This window comes from Ipomoea nil, unplaced genomic scaffold (genome assembly GCF_001879475.1).
Source record: "Ipomoea nil cultivar Tokyo-kokei standard unplaced genomic scaffold, Asagao_1.1 scaffold1339, whole genome shotgun sequence".
Classification (NCBI taxonomy): Eukaryota; Viridiplantae; Streptophyta; class Magnoliopsida; order Solanales; family Convolvulaceae; genus Ipomoea; species Ipomoea nil.
In genome coordinates this window covers 356,445-374,709 of record NW_017617767.1, presented here as the reverse complement: position 1 = coordinate 374,709, position 18,265 = coordinate 356,445, and the positions used below count along the sequence as shown (strand labels likewise).

General features: G+C 35.2%; 1 protein-coding gene and 3 long non-coding RNA genes across 4 annotated transcripts; all 4 read left to right on the top strand.

The window, feature by feature from the left end:
* Positions 1-607: 607 nt before the first annotated feature.
* On the top strand, positions 608-2,119 carry LOC109185667. The gene is made up of 3 exons (XR_002055018.1): positions 608-717; positions 798-853; positions 2,078-2,119. It is a non-coding gene; the product is annotated as an uncharacterized LOC109185667 (long non-coding RNA).
* Positions 2,120-4,629: 2,510 nt separating this feature from the next.
* LOC109185677 (putative receptor-like protein kinase At3g47110) lies at positions 4,630-6,142 on the top strand. Its single transcript, XM_019335632.1, has 3 exons — positions 4,630-4,706; positions 4,814-5,911; positions 5,944-6,142. Exons 1-3 carry the CDS (start codon positions 4,630-4,632, stop codon positions 6,140-6,142), a joined length of 1,374 nt encoding a protein of 457 aa, XP_019191177.1.
* A 1,665-nt stretch (positions 6,143-7,807) lies between these two features.
* LOC109185665 lies at positions 7,808-9,621 on the top strand. Its single transcript, XR_002055016.1, has 3 exons — positions 7,808-8,057; positions 8,138-8,193; positions 9,419-9,621. It is a non-coding gene; the product is annotated as an uncharacterized LOC109185665 (long non-coding RNA).
* A 3,948-nt stretch (positions 9,622-13,569) lies between these two features.
* LOC109185666 lies at positions 13,570-15,255 on the top strand. Its single transcript, XR_002055017.1, has 3 exons — positions 13,570-13,679; positions 13,760-13,815; positions 15,041-15,255. It is a non-coding gene; the product is annotated as an uncharacterized LOC109185666 (long non-coding RNA).
* The last annotated feature ends 3,010 nt before the right edge of the window (positions 15,256-18,265 follow it).

Sequence of the window (18,265 nt, the reverse complement as noted above, 5' to 3'; positions counted from 1 at the left end):
AAGGTTTCACCAACTCGAGGAGTAATGAGGTTTGGAGAGAAAGGGAAATTGAGTTCACGTTCCTTTGGACCGTTTGAGATTCTGAGTAGAGTGGGTAATTTAGCTTATGAGCTAGCACTACCACCACAATTAGCTGGAGTTCACAATGTATTCCATGTATCAATGCTACGAAGGTACATTGTAGATCCGAGTCATGTGGTGAAGTATCAACCATGCAAGTTAGGGATGACTTAACTGATGACGAAGTACCTCTTCGCATCATTGATCGGAAGGAACAAGTGTTGATGTCCCAAGTAATCCCATTTGTTAAAGTGCAATGGTCACATCATACCCCAAGAGAAGCAACATGGGAAAAGGAAGATGATATGAAGGATAGATATCCTGAACGCTTCAAATTTGAAGGTAAGTAAGTTTCGAGGACGAAACTTATTTAAAGGTGGGGAGATTGTAATACCCATTTTCTTATAAATTCAATTATGATTAAGTTTTATTAAGTGAAGTCAACAAGTCAAAGCTTCTTATTTTGATATTGGGTAAAATTACCAAATTACCCTTCTTTACCCTTAAAGGTTAAGGAATCACTTGAGTCTTGGATAAGCATCTCATTTGAAAGAAGACAAGGAGAGCTAATTAGAGAGAGATAGGGGAAGGAAAAACCTTGAAGCTTGGATCTCCATCTTCTTCAAGCTTAGACCTCTAAGATATTGGGTATTCTAGGTGAGTTTAACCTCTATCTTTTACTCTTTATGAGTTGGGTTTATCTTTGGAGCCCTAAGATTGATGTTTGAAAATATTAGGGATTTTGACAAGGAGTATTTGGGCGAGCTAAATATCTAAGATTTGGATATTTTAGGTAAGTGTTTATGTCTCTCAAAACTATTTTTGCCCTATACTATAAATTAAACACGTGTTTTAATTTGGATTGTATATTGAAGTTTTGAGCAGTGTTTTTGGTGAAAATGTTGCGTTTTTGGACTGAAAATGTTGTGTATTCTGGACTGAAACTGTATTTGGGTGTGAACTGTGTTTCTGGACTGAAATGGTTGACTTATATAATCTGGACTAGAATTGTCACCATGTGTAGAGGCGGTGCAATGGTTTGTAGTTGTTGAGCAGTGCGAGGGGTTATGGGTTTGACTCCACTTGCTAGCAGGACTTATTTGTTTGTTTTACATATATTATGCTTACAAAATGGATTATTTATTTAAAGTTAGATTTGAACCCTTGACCTTATGTTTAATAACTTAAGTTATTTCCAATTAAGCTACTTTAACTCTTTTGAAACTATTCTTGTGTAATAAACTATTCTACGATTTTTAAAGAGTTATGTACTAAGAAAATTATCATTTTGGATGGGTTTACACCTTGCATATTTCTTAGTTTGATAAATTTATTATCAATAATTGGAAATATTATGTATCTTGAGAAAATATGTGACTTGAAAAACATGGTACAATAAACTATGTACTTGCATATTATGTGATTTTTTAAGGAAAATGATTTTTGCTACACCGGGCTATTTGATTATAAGAAGTATTTTGATTGTTTGATCAAACTCATGAGGCAACCTACATTTTGTTGTTTGTTTTGTTTGGCTTGGAACGTTCCTAATTGCTCATTCCGAATCGTCAAGCTTGACTCATTCCGAATCGTCGAGTCTTTTGAATTATTTGTTGGAACGTTCCATCCGGCTCATTCTGAATCGCCGAGCCTGACTCATTCCGAATCGTCGAGTCTTTTTGGACCATTATACCGATAATGGCATGTGCCACATAATATAATGGTGGTTGTAGGTTGCCAATGGGTCATATGTTAAGAAATGGTTTGTGCTTTTGAAAGTATTGTATTATGAAATATTGTTGATGCCCATGTAGCTAAAGTTTCTTGTTTTGTGAACTTGTGTATAGTATGATGAAAGTATATTATGACTTCGATATAGGTTAAAGATCGAGTTTTGCATCGAGTTATTACTCTAATGCTTTTTGTATTATTTTGGGGTTACTTGATCCGGTGTTGAGAGGACTATCAGTTACTGGGCATTAGCTCATTATTTGTATTTTATTTTCTCATGTTCCAGAGTAGTAAGGACATGTGAATAGCATGAGCACAAGTGGTGGGGTCTCGAAGCTGACTTTTGAAACTAGGAGACTTAGTGGTGGTTGTAGGTTGCCAATGGGTCATATGTTAAGAAATGGTTTGTGCTTTTGAAAGTATTGTATTATGAAATATTGTTGATGCCCATGTAGCTAAAGTTTCTTGTTTTGTGAACTTGTGTATAGTATGATGAAAGTATATTATGACTTCGATATAGGTTAAAGATCGAGTTTTGCATCGAGTTATTACTCTAATGCTTTTTGTATTATTTTGGGGTTACTTGATCCGGTGTTGAGAGGACTATCACTTACTGGGCATTAGCTCATTATTTGTATTTTATTTTCTCATGTTTCAGAGTAGTAAGGACATGTGAATAGCATGAGCACAAGTGGTGGGGTCTCGAAGGTGACTTTTGAAACTAGGAGACTTAGTCCTAGTGTTGGAGCTTATCACGAATTTTTGTTTCTTTTGGATATTCCCTTTGACCCTTGTATTTTTGGTAACCCGTTGTGCTTGTGATGTATTTTGGACATACTACTCATGATTGTAAATATTTGTGTATGGATTTAATGAGCTTTTGGGAAGAACTAGTTGCTTATATTTTGTTATTTTGGGTTGTGGAATTGTTATGTATTTAGTTGTTGTTATGAAGGTTTCGAGAGATATGTGAGGTTAGGCTTCGTATTGTTACAAGTTTTCATGTAACGGTACGGCCGGGTCATGTTCTAGAAGTGGGGCGTGACAATAGTCACCTTTACCAAATCAACCAATTAGGAAAGTAGTATATACGGCAACGTATTTTGGAGAAGAGACCAATGTTCGAATTCGGTAGCGGCAGTGTGAAAATTATGTCCAAAGTTGACAGATCTTTTGTGCGCACCAGCATTTGGCCTTGTCTTTTGAGCCATTGCTTCACCTTGATTTACATTCTCCCAAATGCTCTGTCGAACCGGGGTGTGGGGCCTTAGGGATTGGAGATTCAACCTTTTGGGAGAAGTATATACGGCAACGTTATCATCCAAGTCAAATCTTAATTAATGTGGATTGACGTTACCAATTTTTATTACACTTGATGGAAATTCATGACTTTTTTTTTTCTTTCTACACTAAACTCTTTTCGTAAGATAACTCTAGTTAAGTTAGTTGAGTTGATAATCATAATGTTTCAACTTTGACTCCCTAAAAGAGCTACGTATTGACTTCACCTTCGAGCAACATGTACGGGAAAATGTAAAAACAATCCTTTAATTGTATAAGAAAATAATTGAACAATAAATTTTGTGTAATGTATATATGTATAGAGCATTAAATTTTCCTTTGATAAATAACACTTAGATGAGTCTTCTGTTAAGTCTTGCTTGATTTGGTCTCTAGTAAGTACTTATGAGTGTTCAAATTTTAATGCCATCCTCCACAGTTTGTCCTTGAAAATGAAAGAGTCAATTTCACAAAGACCACATGGGTGTGTCCAAATTTTGTGATCCAAATTTCACGTAATTTTTTAATTTTTTATAAACACACACTATAAATAAGCAAATGTAGCAGTCTAGCTTGTGGCATTCATACAGTGCCTTTCCTTTTATTCTTATAATACCATCTGCCTTTGGCACATCATTATAACTGATTATGGCTTTCCCATCTCTTGTTTTCTTTTCTATTAAGCATCTCTTTTTTCTGTATTCCCTTAGCTTCTTGGTTCTAAGATTTCCCCTAATTTCATCTGCCTCCAAGTTACATGGCAATGAGACCGACCTTATTTCACTTCTTGAATTAAAAAAAATGATCACAAATGATCCATTTGGTGTCTTAGCTTGGCCTCGTGGAATAAAACCACTGCACCCATTTTTGTGAGTGGCATGGTGTTTCATGCGGCCACCGCCACCAGAGAGTTACATCCATAAACCTCAATTCCTCGAAACTCGTGGGATCAGTGCCATCACAAATTGGGAACATGAGCTTTCTTAGGATTCTAAAGCTCCAAAACAATAGTTTATCAGGTGAGATCCCCCCGCAAATAGGTCATTTGCATAGGTTGAGGGTTTTGTTTTGAACAATAACTCTCTCAGTGGATTCATCCCATTAAACATTTCTTCTTGCAAAAGCTTGAGAGATATAGATTTCTCATTCAACAATCTCATAGGCAATATTCCAACAGAGCTTGGCACCTTAACTGATCTCCGATATTTTGAAGTGAGTAACAACAACTTGATTGGTAAAATTCCTCATTCTCTTGGGAATTTTTCTTTGATTTTTTACATTTTTGTCTCCGGCAACAAATTATCCGGGGAAATACCAGATTCTATAGGTAGATTACCAAGATTGCAATACTTTAGTGTTAGCATGAATTATTTGACCACTGTACCCTCTTCTCTATTTAATCATTCATCTTTATTATATATTGGTTTGGGCTTGAATTCTATAGAGGGTACTTTGCCTCCCAAACTTTTCATCACTCTTCCCTGCCTTTACTTTTTTACTATTTACAAGAACAATGTTACTGGAAGCTTTCCTGTATCATTATCAAATGCGACAAACATGCAGTTCATTGATGTTGGTTCAAATGAGTTAACAGGAAAAGTTCCCGACCTTAGAAAGTTGCAAAAACTTTATCAGTTTGTGGTTGGACGTAACTTTCTTTGGGAAGGGAAGGTTGGCGACTTGAATTTCCTTTCTTCATTGACCAATATAACTAGCTTAGTTTAAAAATTTTGGAATTTAGTGATAATAACTTTGGAGGTTTCTTGCCCAAATCTATTGCTAACATTTCGAGAAACCTTGGATTTCTCCATCTTCACAATAATCAAATTTCAGGAGTGATTCCCAGGGAAATCTCTAATCTCATTGGGTTGGAGGTTCTAAGTAACCTAAAAAAGTTGGGTTTGTCACAGAACAATTTGTTTGGAAGAATTCCATCGTCTTTTGGAAATCTTACTATTTTACTTATCCTTTATTTAAACGGGAACTACCTCCATGATAGTATTCCTGCGAGTATTGGAAAATGCCAAAACCTAGAGTGGTTAAAACTTTCTCAAAACAACCTTAGTGGTCACATTCCAAAGGAAGTTCTTAGCCTCTCATCTTTGTCAATTGAGTTGGATCTCTCTTACAACCAGTTGGTAGGTTCCATTCCAAAAGAGGTTGGATATTTGAAGAATTTAGGCTACATGGATTTGTCCTATAATTCATTGTCAGGCCCTATTCCCGTGGAGCTTGGTAGCTGTGTGTACTTGGAAATGTTGAATCTAACAAATAATCACCTCCAAGGTGCAATTCCATCAACATTTACAAATTTGCGAGGCTTGCAAGTTTTACAACTTTCTCACAACAATTTGACCGGAAAAGTCCCAGCTTTCTTGAAGGACTTCAAATTTTTACAGAATTTGAATCTTTCTTACAATGATTTTGAAGGGGCACTCCCAACAAAAGGGGTCTTCAACAGCACAAGTTCTGTTTCAATTGTAGGAAACAGAAAGCTCTGTGGGGGTATAACTCAGCTCAACCTCCCTAAATGTATTACTACAAAGTCCAAAAAAATGAAATCAAAAGCTCATTTGGAAGTAGCAATTCCTTTGATTCTTGGGATTGTTGTCCTAGCTCTTGCAGTTTTTATTGTTTACTTTAGATGGTTAAGAGGACAAAGAAAAGAACCATTTCCTAATAATCTGTTAGAAAACCCCATTTTAAGAGTGTCGTATCACTCACTCTTCAAGTCCACTAATGGGTTCTCTTCAGAAAATTTACTAGGAGTTGGTGGTTTTGGAGCTGTTTATAGAGGATATGATGTTTTGATGATGATGGAACTACCTTTGCAGTCAAGGTAATTGATCTTTTGCATCATGGAGCTTCCAGAAGTTTTGAAGCTGAGTGTGAGATATTGAAAAGCACCCGGCACCGCAATCTTGTCAAGGTACTAACTGCTTGCTCGGGGTTTGATCTTCAAGGAAATGATTTCAAGGCATTAGTTTACGAGTACATGGATAATGGGAACCTTGAGAACTGGTTGCATTTTAGTCCCCAAGAGAACATTGAGATTGAAGAGAATAAATAGGCTCAAAGGTTAAACATGCTCATTGATGTGGCATGCGCTTTGGATTATCTTCATAACGATTGTGAACCTGCAATAATCCATTGTGATCTCAAGCCAAGCAATGTTCTCCTTGATGAAAGCATGACAGCCCATGTAAGTGATTTTGGATTGGCAAGATTTGTGCAACAAAGGAATCAAAGTTCTTCAGAAAACCACAGTTCCAATGGGGTACGAGGAAAGCACCACCTGGTAAGTATGCATTATATATATGTATTATAAATGATACAGATGCATAACATATTCTCCTCTTTTTACATTTAATTTGGATTTTATTTAAAAAAAAATTCATTTTTTGAGCAGAATATGCCTTTGGAAGCAAACCATCAAAAGCAGGTGATGTATATAGCTTTGGTATACTAATCTTGGAAATGCTCACTGGGAGGAGACCAACAGATGAATTGTTCCAAGATGGCTTAAACCTTCATAGCTATGCTAAGGCTGCTTTACCAGACAAAGGAGTGGAGATTGCAGATCCAAAACTTCTCCAAGAAAGAGATGATGACAAGTTTCAAGTGTGCTTAGTTTCAATGATCACAATTGGAGTTGCTTGTTCTGCGGAATCTCCCCTGGATAGAATGAAAATTCATGATGTTGTGAGTGAATTAAGTAAAGCAAAGAAGTCCTTAATTATTAGCTTGTAGAGTTATTTTAGAACTTGTTATTTTATTCTGTTAAATTTTGTTCCGTAAATCAAACATGCTAATAATACTTTCTGTTTAATCAATAATACTTTCTGTTTAATCAATTCATAATATTCAGATGTTAACTTTCTATTCCTACTGAATATGTGCTCATTATAAACATAATATAACAAAAAAAAAAGTTTAAAAATAAACTAAAAAACTAGTATTTCATTAAAACATGCTGTTTATAGGATTTTAAGAACCACTCATACGCCCCCTAATAGATCATAATAATACAAATGATTGTAGAACTAACCTAAACGCATCTACAACTCTTTTCAAGTTTTTTCATTACCCACTAGCTAAACCTAGACACACTATTTCAAATCTATTCCTTATAAGGCACTAAATTCACCTAAAAGGCATTTAAATCATACCTAAAAGGCTCTAAATTTATCCTTAAAAGAACATGCATTTCTAAAGACATAATTATAACAATAACCCTTAGGGTTGGGGTTCAGCCTTTTGGAATAATAATTATAACAATAAAATAATTATGGCAATAAAAATATAAGGCATGCTTAGATTATGCATATCAATTATTCATACTCTATAAATAAATTGTAACACTTAATACAATTTAAATCTGAAAAATTGAATATTAAATTAATATTCAAACAAATTTAACACTTAATAATTTGTTCAAAAATTGAATAACAATTTAATATTGACTTTAGGAAAAATCAATTGGACAATTTTAATAAGAAGAAGTCTAAATATTATTAACAAATAATGCTTAAGCAAGCCCAAAACAAACAGGCCCAGATTTAATAAATAAAAAAAAAAGTTTTTTAGTAGAGGCCCAGGTCTGGCCGAATTGGGCCAGACCCGACCCAAACCATTAAATCCGGCAAATTATATCGTGCATCGCGGTGCATAATCGGTTATGCACCGCGCGTCCGATACTACAGTGTGTCTAAACTGTAATACCCATTTTCTTATAAATTCAATTATGCTTAAGTTTTATTAAGTGAAGTCAACAAGTCAAAGTTTCTTATTTTGATATTGGGTAAAATTACCAAATTACCCTTCTTTACCCTTAAAGGTTAAGGAATCACTTGAGTCTTGGATAAGCATCTCATTTGAAAGAAGACAAGGAGAGCTAATTAGAGAGAGATAGGGGAAGGAAAAACCTTGAAGCTTGGATCTCCATCTTCTTCAAGCTTAGACCTCTAAGATATTGGGTATTCTAGGTGAGTTTAACCTCTATCTTTTACTCTTTATGAGTTGGGTTTATCTTTGGAGCCCTAAGATTGATGTTTGAAAATATTAGGGATTTTGACAAGGAGTATTTGGGCGAGCTAAATATCTAAGATTTGGATATTTTAGGTAAGTGTTTATGTCTCTCAAAACTATTTTTGCCCTATACTATAAATTAAACATGTGTTTTAATTTGGATTGTATATTGAAGTTTTGAGCAGTGTTTTTGGTGAAAATGTTGCGTTTTTGGACTGAAAATGTTGTTGTGTATTCTGGACTGAAACTGTATTTGGGTGTGAACTGTGTTTCCGGACTGAAATGGTTGACTTATATAATCTGGACTAGAATTGTCACCATGTGTAGAGGTGGTGTAATGGTTTGTGGTTGTTGAGCAGTGCGAGGGGTTATGGGTTCGATTCTACTTGCTAGCAGGTCCTATTTGTTTGTTTTATATATATTATGCTTACAAAATGGATTATTTACTTAAAGTTAGATTTGAACCCTTAACCTTATGTTTAATAAGTTAAGTTATTTCCAATTAAGCTACTTCAACTCTTTTGAAACTATTCTTGTGTAATAAACTATTCTACGATTTTTAAAGAGTTATGTACTAAGAAAATTATCATTTTGGAAGGGTTTACACCTTGCATATTTCTTAGTTTGATAAATTTATTATCAATAATTGGAAATATTATGTATCTTGAGAAAATATGTGACTTGAAAAACATGGTACAATAAACTATGTACTTGTTATGTGATTTTTTTTAAGGAAAATGATTTTTGCTACACCGAGCTATTTGATTATAAGAACTATTTTGATTGTTTGATCAAACTCATGAGGCAAGCTACATTTTGTTGTTTGTTTTGTTTGGCTTGGAACGTTCCTAATTGGTCATTCCGAATCGTCGAGCTTGACTCATTCCGAATCGTCGAGTCTTTTGAATTATTTGTTGGAACGTTCCATCCGGCTCATTCTGAATCGCCGAGCCTGACTCATTCCGAATCGTCGAGTCTTTTTGGACCATTATACCGATAATGGCATGTGCCACATAATATAATGGTGGTTGTAGGTTGCCAATGGGTCATATGTTAAGAAATGGTTTGTGCTTTTGAAAGTATTGTATTATGAAATATTGTTGATGCCCATGTAGCTAAAGTTTCTTGTTTTGTGAACTTGTGTATAGAATGATGAAAGTATATTATGACTTCGATATAGGTTAAAGATCGAGTTTTGCATCGAGTTATTACTCTAATGCTTTTTGTATTATTTTGGGGTTACTTGATCCGGTGTTGAGAGGACTATCAATTACTGGGCATTAGCTCATTATTTGTATTTTATTTTCTCATGTTTCAGAGTAGTAAGGACATGTGAATAGCATGAGCACAAGTGGTGGGGTCTCGAATGTGACTTTTGAAACTAGGAGACTTAGTCCTAGTGTTGGAGCTTATCACGAATTTTTGTTTCTTTTGGATATTCCCTTTGACCCTTGTATTTTTGGTAACCCGTTGTGCTTGTGATGTATTTTGGACATACTACTCATGATTGTAAATATTTGTGTGTGGATTTAATGAGCTTTTGGGAAGAACTAGTTGCTTATATTTTGTTATTTTGGGTTGTGGAATTGTTATGTATTTAGTTGTTGTTATGAAGGTTTCGAGAGATATGTGAGGTTAGGCTTCGTATTGTTACAATTTTTCATGTAACGGTACGGCCGGGTCATGTTCTAGAAGTGGGGCGTGACAGAGTGTTATCAGAGCCTAGGTCTAAATCCTTAGTTGGTCAAGAAGTTAAGTTTGAATTTTTGCAAGATTAGACTTTAACCTAGCGGATGATAAGTTTAGGCTTTGAGCGAGTTTTGGATGTGGTTTCCTGAATATTTTTGATAATGTGGTCATACTTTCTATGTTGTGAATTCAGGGAGTGTTGTGTTACAATGATTAAGAGGGGTATTCCTACACATGGTCGAACTCATCGGGTTGGGCCGTTGATAACTGTGTCGCCTATTCGGAACATAGTTGTGGATGCTTACGTGCTGTGTGATTCAGGTTCTTCGCATTGTTTTGTTTATGAGAAGTTTGCAAAGAATTTAAATTTGCAAGCTAAGAAGTTGAGTGAAACTTTGTATGTTAATACCCCTATGGGGAAATTGTGGTGATAGATACTTGGTTTCAAGATGGTCATCTACAACTTAAGGGGAGTGATGTGTCAATTGATTTAATTCGACTAGATATGCAGGATTTTGATGTGATATTAGGAATGGACTGGCAAAAAAAAAAAAAAAAACTATGCCTATATTGATGGCGCTCGTAGAAAAGTGGTATTTCAAATTCCTGGACAATCTACCTTTACTTTGAGACACTCTCCTAGGAGCGGAGTGTTGGTGTCGAAAGTGCAATTGAAAGTAATTTATGCATTGAAGGCTAAGAAAAACACCAGAAAGAAGTTGAGTTAGATGATATCCCAGTTGTTAAGGAATTTTTGGATGTGTTCCTAGAGCATTTACCTAGATTACCTCCAAATAGAGAAATTCAGTTTAAAATAGAAGTTCCCGGAACTACTCCAATCTCAAAGACCCCTTATCGCATGTCATCGTCTGAGCTACGTGAGTTAAAGGTGCGATTGCAAGAATTGTCAGGTATGGGATTTATTAGACCTAGTGTATCTTTTTGGAATGCACTAGTGTTATTTGTGAAGGATGGTAGCTTGCGATTGTGTATTGACTATTAGAGATTGAATAAAGTTACTATTAAGAACAAGTATCATCTACCTCACGTAGATGAATTATTTGACAAGTTCAAAGTGCTAAATACCTCTCAAAAATTGATTTGAGATTAGGGTACCATCAATTGAAGGTTAAAGCTACTGATGTATCCAAGACTACTTTTAGGACCTGGTATGGCCATTATGAATTTTTGGTGATGTCGTTCGGGCTAACTATTCCTCCTGCTTTCTTTATGGATTTAATAAATAGGGTCCTCAAGTCATTTCTGGAAAAAATTGTTGTGGTATTTATTGATGACATTCTGCTATATTCAAAGAGTGAGGAAGAGCATGCTCAACATCTAAAGACCATCTTGCATACCTTGAAGGAAAATGAATTGTATGCCAAGCTAAGTAAATGTGAATTTTGGCGTAAGGAGGTATCTTTTCTTGGTCATGTAATTTCTGGAGACGGGATTTCCGTAGACCAAACTATGGTTGAAGCAATAACACAATGGCCGAGACCCCCTAATGCTACAAAAGTAAGGAGTTTTCTTGGTTTAGCAGGTTAATAACCATGCCATTGATTCGATTAACTCGGAAGGGTATAAATTTTAATTGGGATGAGGAGTGTGAGAAGAACTTTCAAGAATTAAAGGAAAGATTGGTTAGTGCACCTATCTTAGCCCTACCATCTGGGGAAGAGGGATTTGTTATTTATAGTGATGCATCAAGTAGAGGATTAGGATGTGTGTTGATGCAAAATGGTAAGGTGGTAACCTATGCCTCTTGACAATTGAAGTCCCATGAAGTTAACTACCCCACTCATGACTTAGAACTAGCAGTTGTGGTTTTTGCTTTAAAAATTTGGAGGCACTACCTGTATGGAGAATCTTGTCAAATATTTACGGATCATAAGAGTTTGAAGTACCTCTTTATCCAAAAGGAATTAAACACGAGACAACGACGATGGTTGGAGCTAATAAAAGAATATGACCTCACTATTAATTATCATCCAGGTAAAGCTAACAATGTGGCTGATGCTTTAAGTCGTAAGTTTTCCATGGTTAATGTGACAGTGGTGACTACTCAAACTCAATTGTTGAAGGATTTTCAAGATTTTGAAGTTGAGGTTATTTTGCAAAATAAGGAAGGAGGGATATTAGAAACTATGATTACAAACCCGGTATTATTAGATCGCATTAAAGTTGCCCAAGTTGATTAAGATTCATGGGGAAAAAAAAAAAATCAACCGAGTGACCCAAAAGAGTTCGGTATTTAAGATGATGGATCCCTATATTTCAAGTCCCGGCTATGCATTCCGAATGATGTTGAGGTAATGAAGGATATTTTAAAGGAAGTCTATCAGTCTCACATCTTTGTACATCCAGGTGCTACCAAAATGTATAGAGATATGAGAAATAATTTCTGGTGGAGTGGTATGAAGCGGGATATTGCTGACTTTGTGGTCAGATGCATGGTATGCCAACAAGTACGTTAAAGTTGAACACCAAAGACCTGCAGGATTATTGAAATCCTTAGAGATACCTCATTGGAAGTGGGAACATATATCTATGGATTTTGTGAGTGAATTAGCGAATAGTCAGCATGGGAAAAATACAATTTGGGTTATTGTGGATCAACTCCTAAGGTTGCACACTTTCTACCCATTAGGAAGACCTAGCTGAGTTGTATGTGAATGAAGTTGTAAGGTGGCATGGTGTATCTGTTAGTATAGTATCTGACCGGAACTCTAGATTTGTGTCAAAATTTCGGAGAAGCTTACAACGAACCACGAGGACTGAATTAAAATTAAGCACTGCATATCATCCACAAACAAATGGGCAAACCGAGAGGACTATTCCAACCTTGGAGGATATGCTTCGAGCTTGTGTCTTGGATTTCAAGATTAGTTGGAGTAAATACTTAACTTTAATTGAGTTTGCATATAACAATAGCTACCAATCGAGTATAGGAATGACACATTTTGAAGCTTTATATGGAAGGAAATGTTGATCTCTTTTATATTGGGATGAAGTTGGAGAAAGAAAGATATTAGGACCAGAACTTGTACAACTCACAGTTGAGAAGATTAAATTAATTAAGAAAAGAATTAAAGCCTCTCAAGACAGGCAAAAGAGTTGGGCTGACTTGAAAAGAAGAGAATTGGAATTCAAAGTTGGGGATTTGGTGTATTTAAAGGTTTCACCAACTCGAGGAGTAATGAGGTTTGGAGAGAAAGGGAAATTAAGTTCACGTTACTTTGGACCGTTTGAGATTCTGAGTAGAGTGGTAATTTGGCTTATGAGCTAGCACTACCACCACAATTAGCTGGAGTTCACAATGTATTCCATGTATCAATGCTACGAAGGTACATTGTAGATCCGAGTCATGTGGTGAAGTATCAACCATACAAGTTAGGGATGACTTAACTTATGACGAAGTACCTCTTCGCATCATTGATCGGAAGGAACAAGTGTTAGGTCCCGAGTAATCCCATTTGTTAAAGTGCAATGGTCACATCATACCCCAAGAGAAGCAACATGGGAAATGGAAGATGATATGAAGGATAGATATCCTGAACGCTTCAAATTTGAAGGTAAGTAAGTTTCGAGGACGAAACTTATTTTAAGGTGGGGAGATTGTAATACCCATTTTCTTATAAATTCAATTATGCTTAAGTTTTATTAAGTGAAGTCAACAAGTCAAAGCTTCTTATTTTGATATTGGGTAAAATTACCAAATTACCCTTCTTTACCCTTAAAGGTTAAGGAATCACTTGAGTCTTGGATAAGCATCTCATTTGAAAGAAGACAAGGAGAGCTAATTAGAGAGAGATAGGGGAAGGAAAAACCTTGAAGCTTGGATCTCCATCTTCTTCAAGCTTAGACCTCTAAGATATTGGGTATTCTAGGTGAGTTTAACCTCTATCTTTTACTCTTTATGAGTTGGGTTTATCTTTGGAGCCCTATGATTGATGTTTGAAAATATTAGGGATTTTGACAAGGAGTATTTGGGCGAGCTAAATATCTAAGATTTGGATATTTTAGGTAAGTGTTTATGTCTCTCAAAACTATTTTTGCCCTATACTATAAATTAAACATGTGTTTTAATTTGGATTGTATATTGAAGTTTTGAGCAGTGTTTTTGGTGAAAATGTTGCGTTTTTGGACTGAAAATGTTGTTGTGTATTCTGGACTGAAACTGTATTTGGGTGTGAACTGTGTTTCCGGACTGAAATGGTTGACTTATATAATCTGGACTAGAATTGTCACCATGTGTAGAGGTGGTGTAATGGTTTGTGGTTGTTGAGCAGTGCGAGGGGTTATGGGTTCGATTCCACTTGCTAGCAGGTCCTATTTGTTTGTTTTATATATATTATGCTTACAAAATGGATTATTTACTTAAAGTTAGATTTGAACCCTTAACCTTATGTTTAATAACTTAAGTTATTTCCAATTAAGCTACTTCAACTCTTTTGAAACTATTCTTGTGTAATAAACTATTCTACGATTTTTAAAGAGTTATGTACTAAGAAAATTATCATTTTGGAAGGGTTTACACCTTGCATATTTCTTAGTTTGATAAATTTATTATCAATAATTGGAAATATTATGTATCTTGAGAAAATATGTGACTTGAAAAACATGGTACAATAAACTATGTACTTGTTATGTGATTTTTTTTAAGGAAAATGATTTTTGCTACACCGGGCTATTTGATTATAAGAACTATTTTGATTGTTTGATCAAACTCATGAGGCAAGCTACATTTTGTTGTTTGTTTTGTTTGGCTTGGAACGTTCCTAATTGGTCATTCCGAATCGTCGAGCTTGACTCATTCCGAATCGTCGAGTCTTTTGAATTATTTGTTGGAACGTTCCATCCGGCTCATTCTGAATCGCCGAGCCTGACTCATTCCGAATCGTCGAGTCTTTTTGGACCATTATACCGATAATGGCATGTGCCACATAATATAATGGTGGTTGTAGGTTGCCAATGGGTCATATGTTAAGAAACGGTTTGTGCTTTTGAAAGTATTGTATTATGAAATATTGTTGATGCCCATGTAGCTAAAGTTTCTTGTTTTGTGAACTTGTGTATAGTATGATGAAAGTATATTATGACTTCGATATAGGTTAAAGATCGAGTTTTGCATCGAGTTATTACTCTAATGCTTTTTGTATTATTTTGGGGTTACTTGATCCGGTGTTGAGAGGACTATCACTTAATGGGCATTAGCTCATTATTTGTATTTTATTTTCTCATGTTTCAGAGTAGTAAGGACATGTGAATAGCATGAGCACAAGTGGTGGGGTCTCGAAGGTGACTTTTGAAACTAGGAGACTTAGTCCTAGTGTTGGAGCTTATCACGAATTTTTGTTTCTTTTGGATATTCCCTTTGACCCTTGTATTTTTGGTAACCTGTTGTGCTTGTGATGTATTTTGGACATACTACTCATGATTATAAATATTTGTGTGTGGATTTAATGAGCTTTTGGGAAGAACTAGTTGCTTATATTTTGTTATTTTGGGTTGTGGAATTGTTATGTATTTAGTTGTTGTTATGAAGGTTTCGAGAGATATGTGAGGTTAGGCTTCGTATTGTTACATGTTTTCATGTAACGGTACGGCCGGGTCATGTTCTAGAAGTGGGGCGTGACAGTCTATACCGACACTGTCAAAACGACGTCGTTTTATTTAATGAAAAGAAACAAAATCTTCGCAAAAAATAACTTTGTTCTTCAGTTTCATTTTGTATACACTGCAGTTTCAATTCAACACAACTACAGTTTCATTTCGATATAACTACAGTTTCATTCAATATTTATACACTCAAATATGTGAAAATGTTATTTAATTTTATTTTATATACACTATAATTTCATTAAAACACAACTACATGATCGTTTGAATATAATTACAGCTTCACTGTACAATATACACTCAAATATGTGAAATGTTATTCAGTTTCATTTTATATATACTGTAGTTTCATTTCACCACAACTATAGTATCATTTTGATATAACTGTAGTTTCATTTGATAATATAAAAATAATATGTGAGCTAGTGTCGGTTTAGACACACTGTAGTGTCAGACACACGATGCATAACCGATTATGCACCGCGGTGCACCATATAACGACCCATTAAATCCATCTTCATTCATCATCTTCTTCATCTACCTGTCGCACGTAGCAGCCGGAGGAGCAGATAAAGTATATCAGCGATGAACAACCGAGACTATCGCCAGCGTCGTCTGAAGGAGGAGGGGCACCAGCCTCGTCGCCGGGATATCCCAGCTCCGCTACGCGCCGCCTGACCTCGACGTATCCCCAATTCCCGCCGCCATCCGCAGCCGGCCGGCGACGTTCCTTAGAGTCGCCGTCGATCCGTTTGCCCGTAGCCGCATCGCGAACCAACCATCGGACGGGCTCCTTCACGTCGTTCCGTCGCCACCGGCAGTAGCCGGCCAACCAACGTGAAGGAAAAAAAAATCCGGGTGCGAGGAAGCAGAAAAAAAAATTCCATTTGATTTTAATTAATTTTTTTAAAATCAAATTAGAATTTATTAAAAAAAAATAGATTTAATGCGGAAAATAAACACCCAGTAGTCCAAACAATTGCATATAACTATTCATGTAAAAAAAAATATTCAACATATGCAGTTAATATACTTACGGCTAGGCAGAGGTAAATCAAGCTCTGATACCAACTATAAGCAAATAAATAACATAGGAACTTAAATACGTGACAGGATCTTTATTTAAGTATTAAGTACTAACCTCCTGCTGATGATGATTGAGTAGTCACGGGACTGCTGCGGCAGAGTAATAGTATATGTTTCTCAACCCTCACTGGATGGTGTATGAGGAATGAATGTTAAGCAGTGAGAGGACTAGATGGCTCGTTATAGAAAAACCATATGCCATCAATATGGTAACTGAATCCCTTCCTAATCACACTCCTTATCTTTATAATCAAGCATTACCTTAATTATTAGAAGTATGCATAGAAGAGTTGCACCACATAACAGATTACCTTTAATTACTATAACTTTGACCTAATGTTATAATAATGTAATTGGGAAAACTTTACAGTGAAATGTTATTCAGTTTCATTTTATATACACTGTAGTTTCACTTCACCACAACTACAGTATCATTTTGATATAACTGTAGTTTCATTTGTCGTGAGTCAGTGTCGGTTTAGATATACAATAATGCCAGTTGGTGTTTAATACACTAAATATGCGGACTCCGTTAGGCGGGCCGTTTCTTTACTTAAAGAAACGGCGCCGTTTTTTATCATGCACCGCGATCTACGAATAACGACTGTTTAACGGACTTCTTGGGCTAGCCGCCATACTTGATTGTCACATAGCCCTTTTACAAGTTATTTTGATAATGAAAGGATCTCAAAAGTGTCCATTTCACAAAATGATCATTTTTCTATGGTGTCATAATTTGTGAACCAAAATTCACGCCGAAGAACAGTGTAAATAAATGAACAAGTTTAATCTAATGAGAAAAACGGTCTACAATTTCAAAAGTATAGAATATGTATTGCCGTGTAATTGGCTTCTATCATTTCCAATAATTAAGGTTTCTTTTTCTTCAATTGTAAAAATACAAATTTAACAACTTCTAAAAATCTTATGAGAGTAGTGGGGGATTTCGTTGAATCATATATGTGAAAAACAAAACAAAATGTGATGACCGATCTAATGGCGGCTAAGCACGCAAGCCAGATGAAAAAGTACGTATTGAAGAATGATGGATCCGATTATTGATAGAAACTAAATTAATATAATTAATTTAAAATATTTATAAAATAATATGAGTTGGAATATAAATATCATGATGCATGTGACATCGATAACATCAGCGCTACGTAAACTAAGTTAACAGTATTATTAACACCGTTAACTATTGTCATTAATTGCACAACTTTTTTACAGTACAGGGACTAAATTGAACAAAATAAAGGTACAAAGATTAAATTGAATAAAACACTATAGTATAGGATATCAAAGGCACTTTGACCAAAATAAATAGCAAAACAAAAGAACTTACCAGAACCATTCCTTAGGTGAGAACCAGTATGAATGTACACAATGTACTTAAGGATAGATTGTGAGCATTGTGTGCTTAGAATATTAGATTGTGTGCATTCATGTAATAGTTCACATGCTCTCACTTAGGGATGGTTCTCACTTTTAACGCAAATCATTGTTTTAACATTGGGCATCAATATTGTATTTTTTTTTTTTTTGCTCATCATACAAATACTAATAACAATAAATATTTTTAAATAAAAAATAATGTTTTATCAATTTCTAAATAAAAGTTAAAAAAAAAACTAAATTGTTACATGCATGCTGTTTTTTTTCATTTTTTGAATTCTATTTCATTTTTTAGATCCGGAGGCCTTCTTGTTTTGCTTCTACAAACTTTATTCGCATGATTTAATTGATAAAAGTAGATAATATAAAGATT

Bases quoted from the DNA above. Each gene is read 5' to 3' on its own strand.
- LOC109185677 (XM_019335632.1), top strand. From the start codon at position 4,630: ATGCAGTTCATTGATGTTGGTTCAAATGAGTTAACAGGAAAAGTTCCC. The intron at 4,707-4,813 runs GTTTGTGGTTGG...TTTGGAATTTAG, and splicing joins AAGTTGCAAAAACTTTATCA to TGATAATAACTTTGGAGGTT. The intron at 5,912-5,943 runs GTAATTGATCTT...TGGAGCTTCCAG, and splicing joins GAACTACCTTTGCAGTCAAG to AAGTTTTGAAGCTGAGTGTG.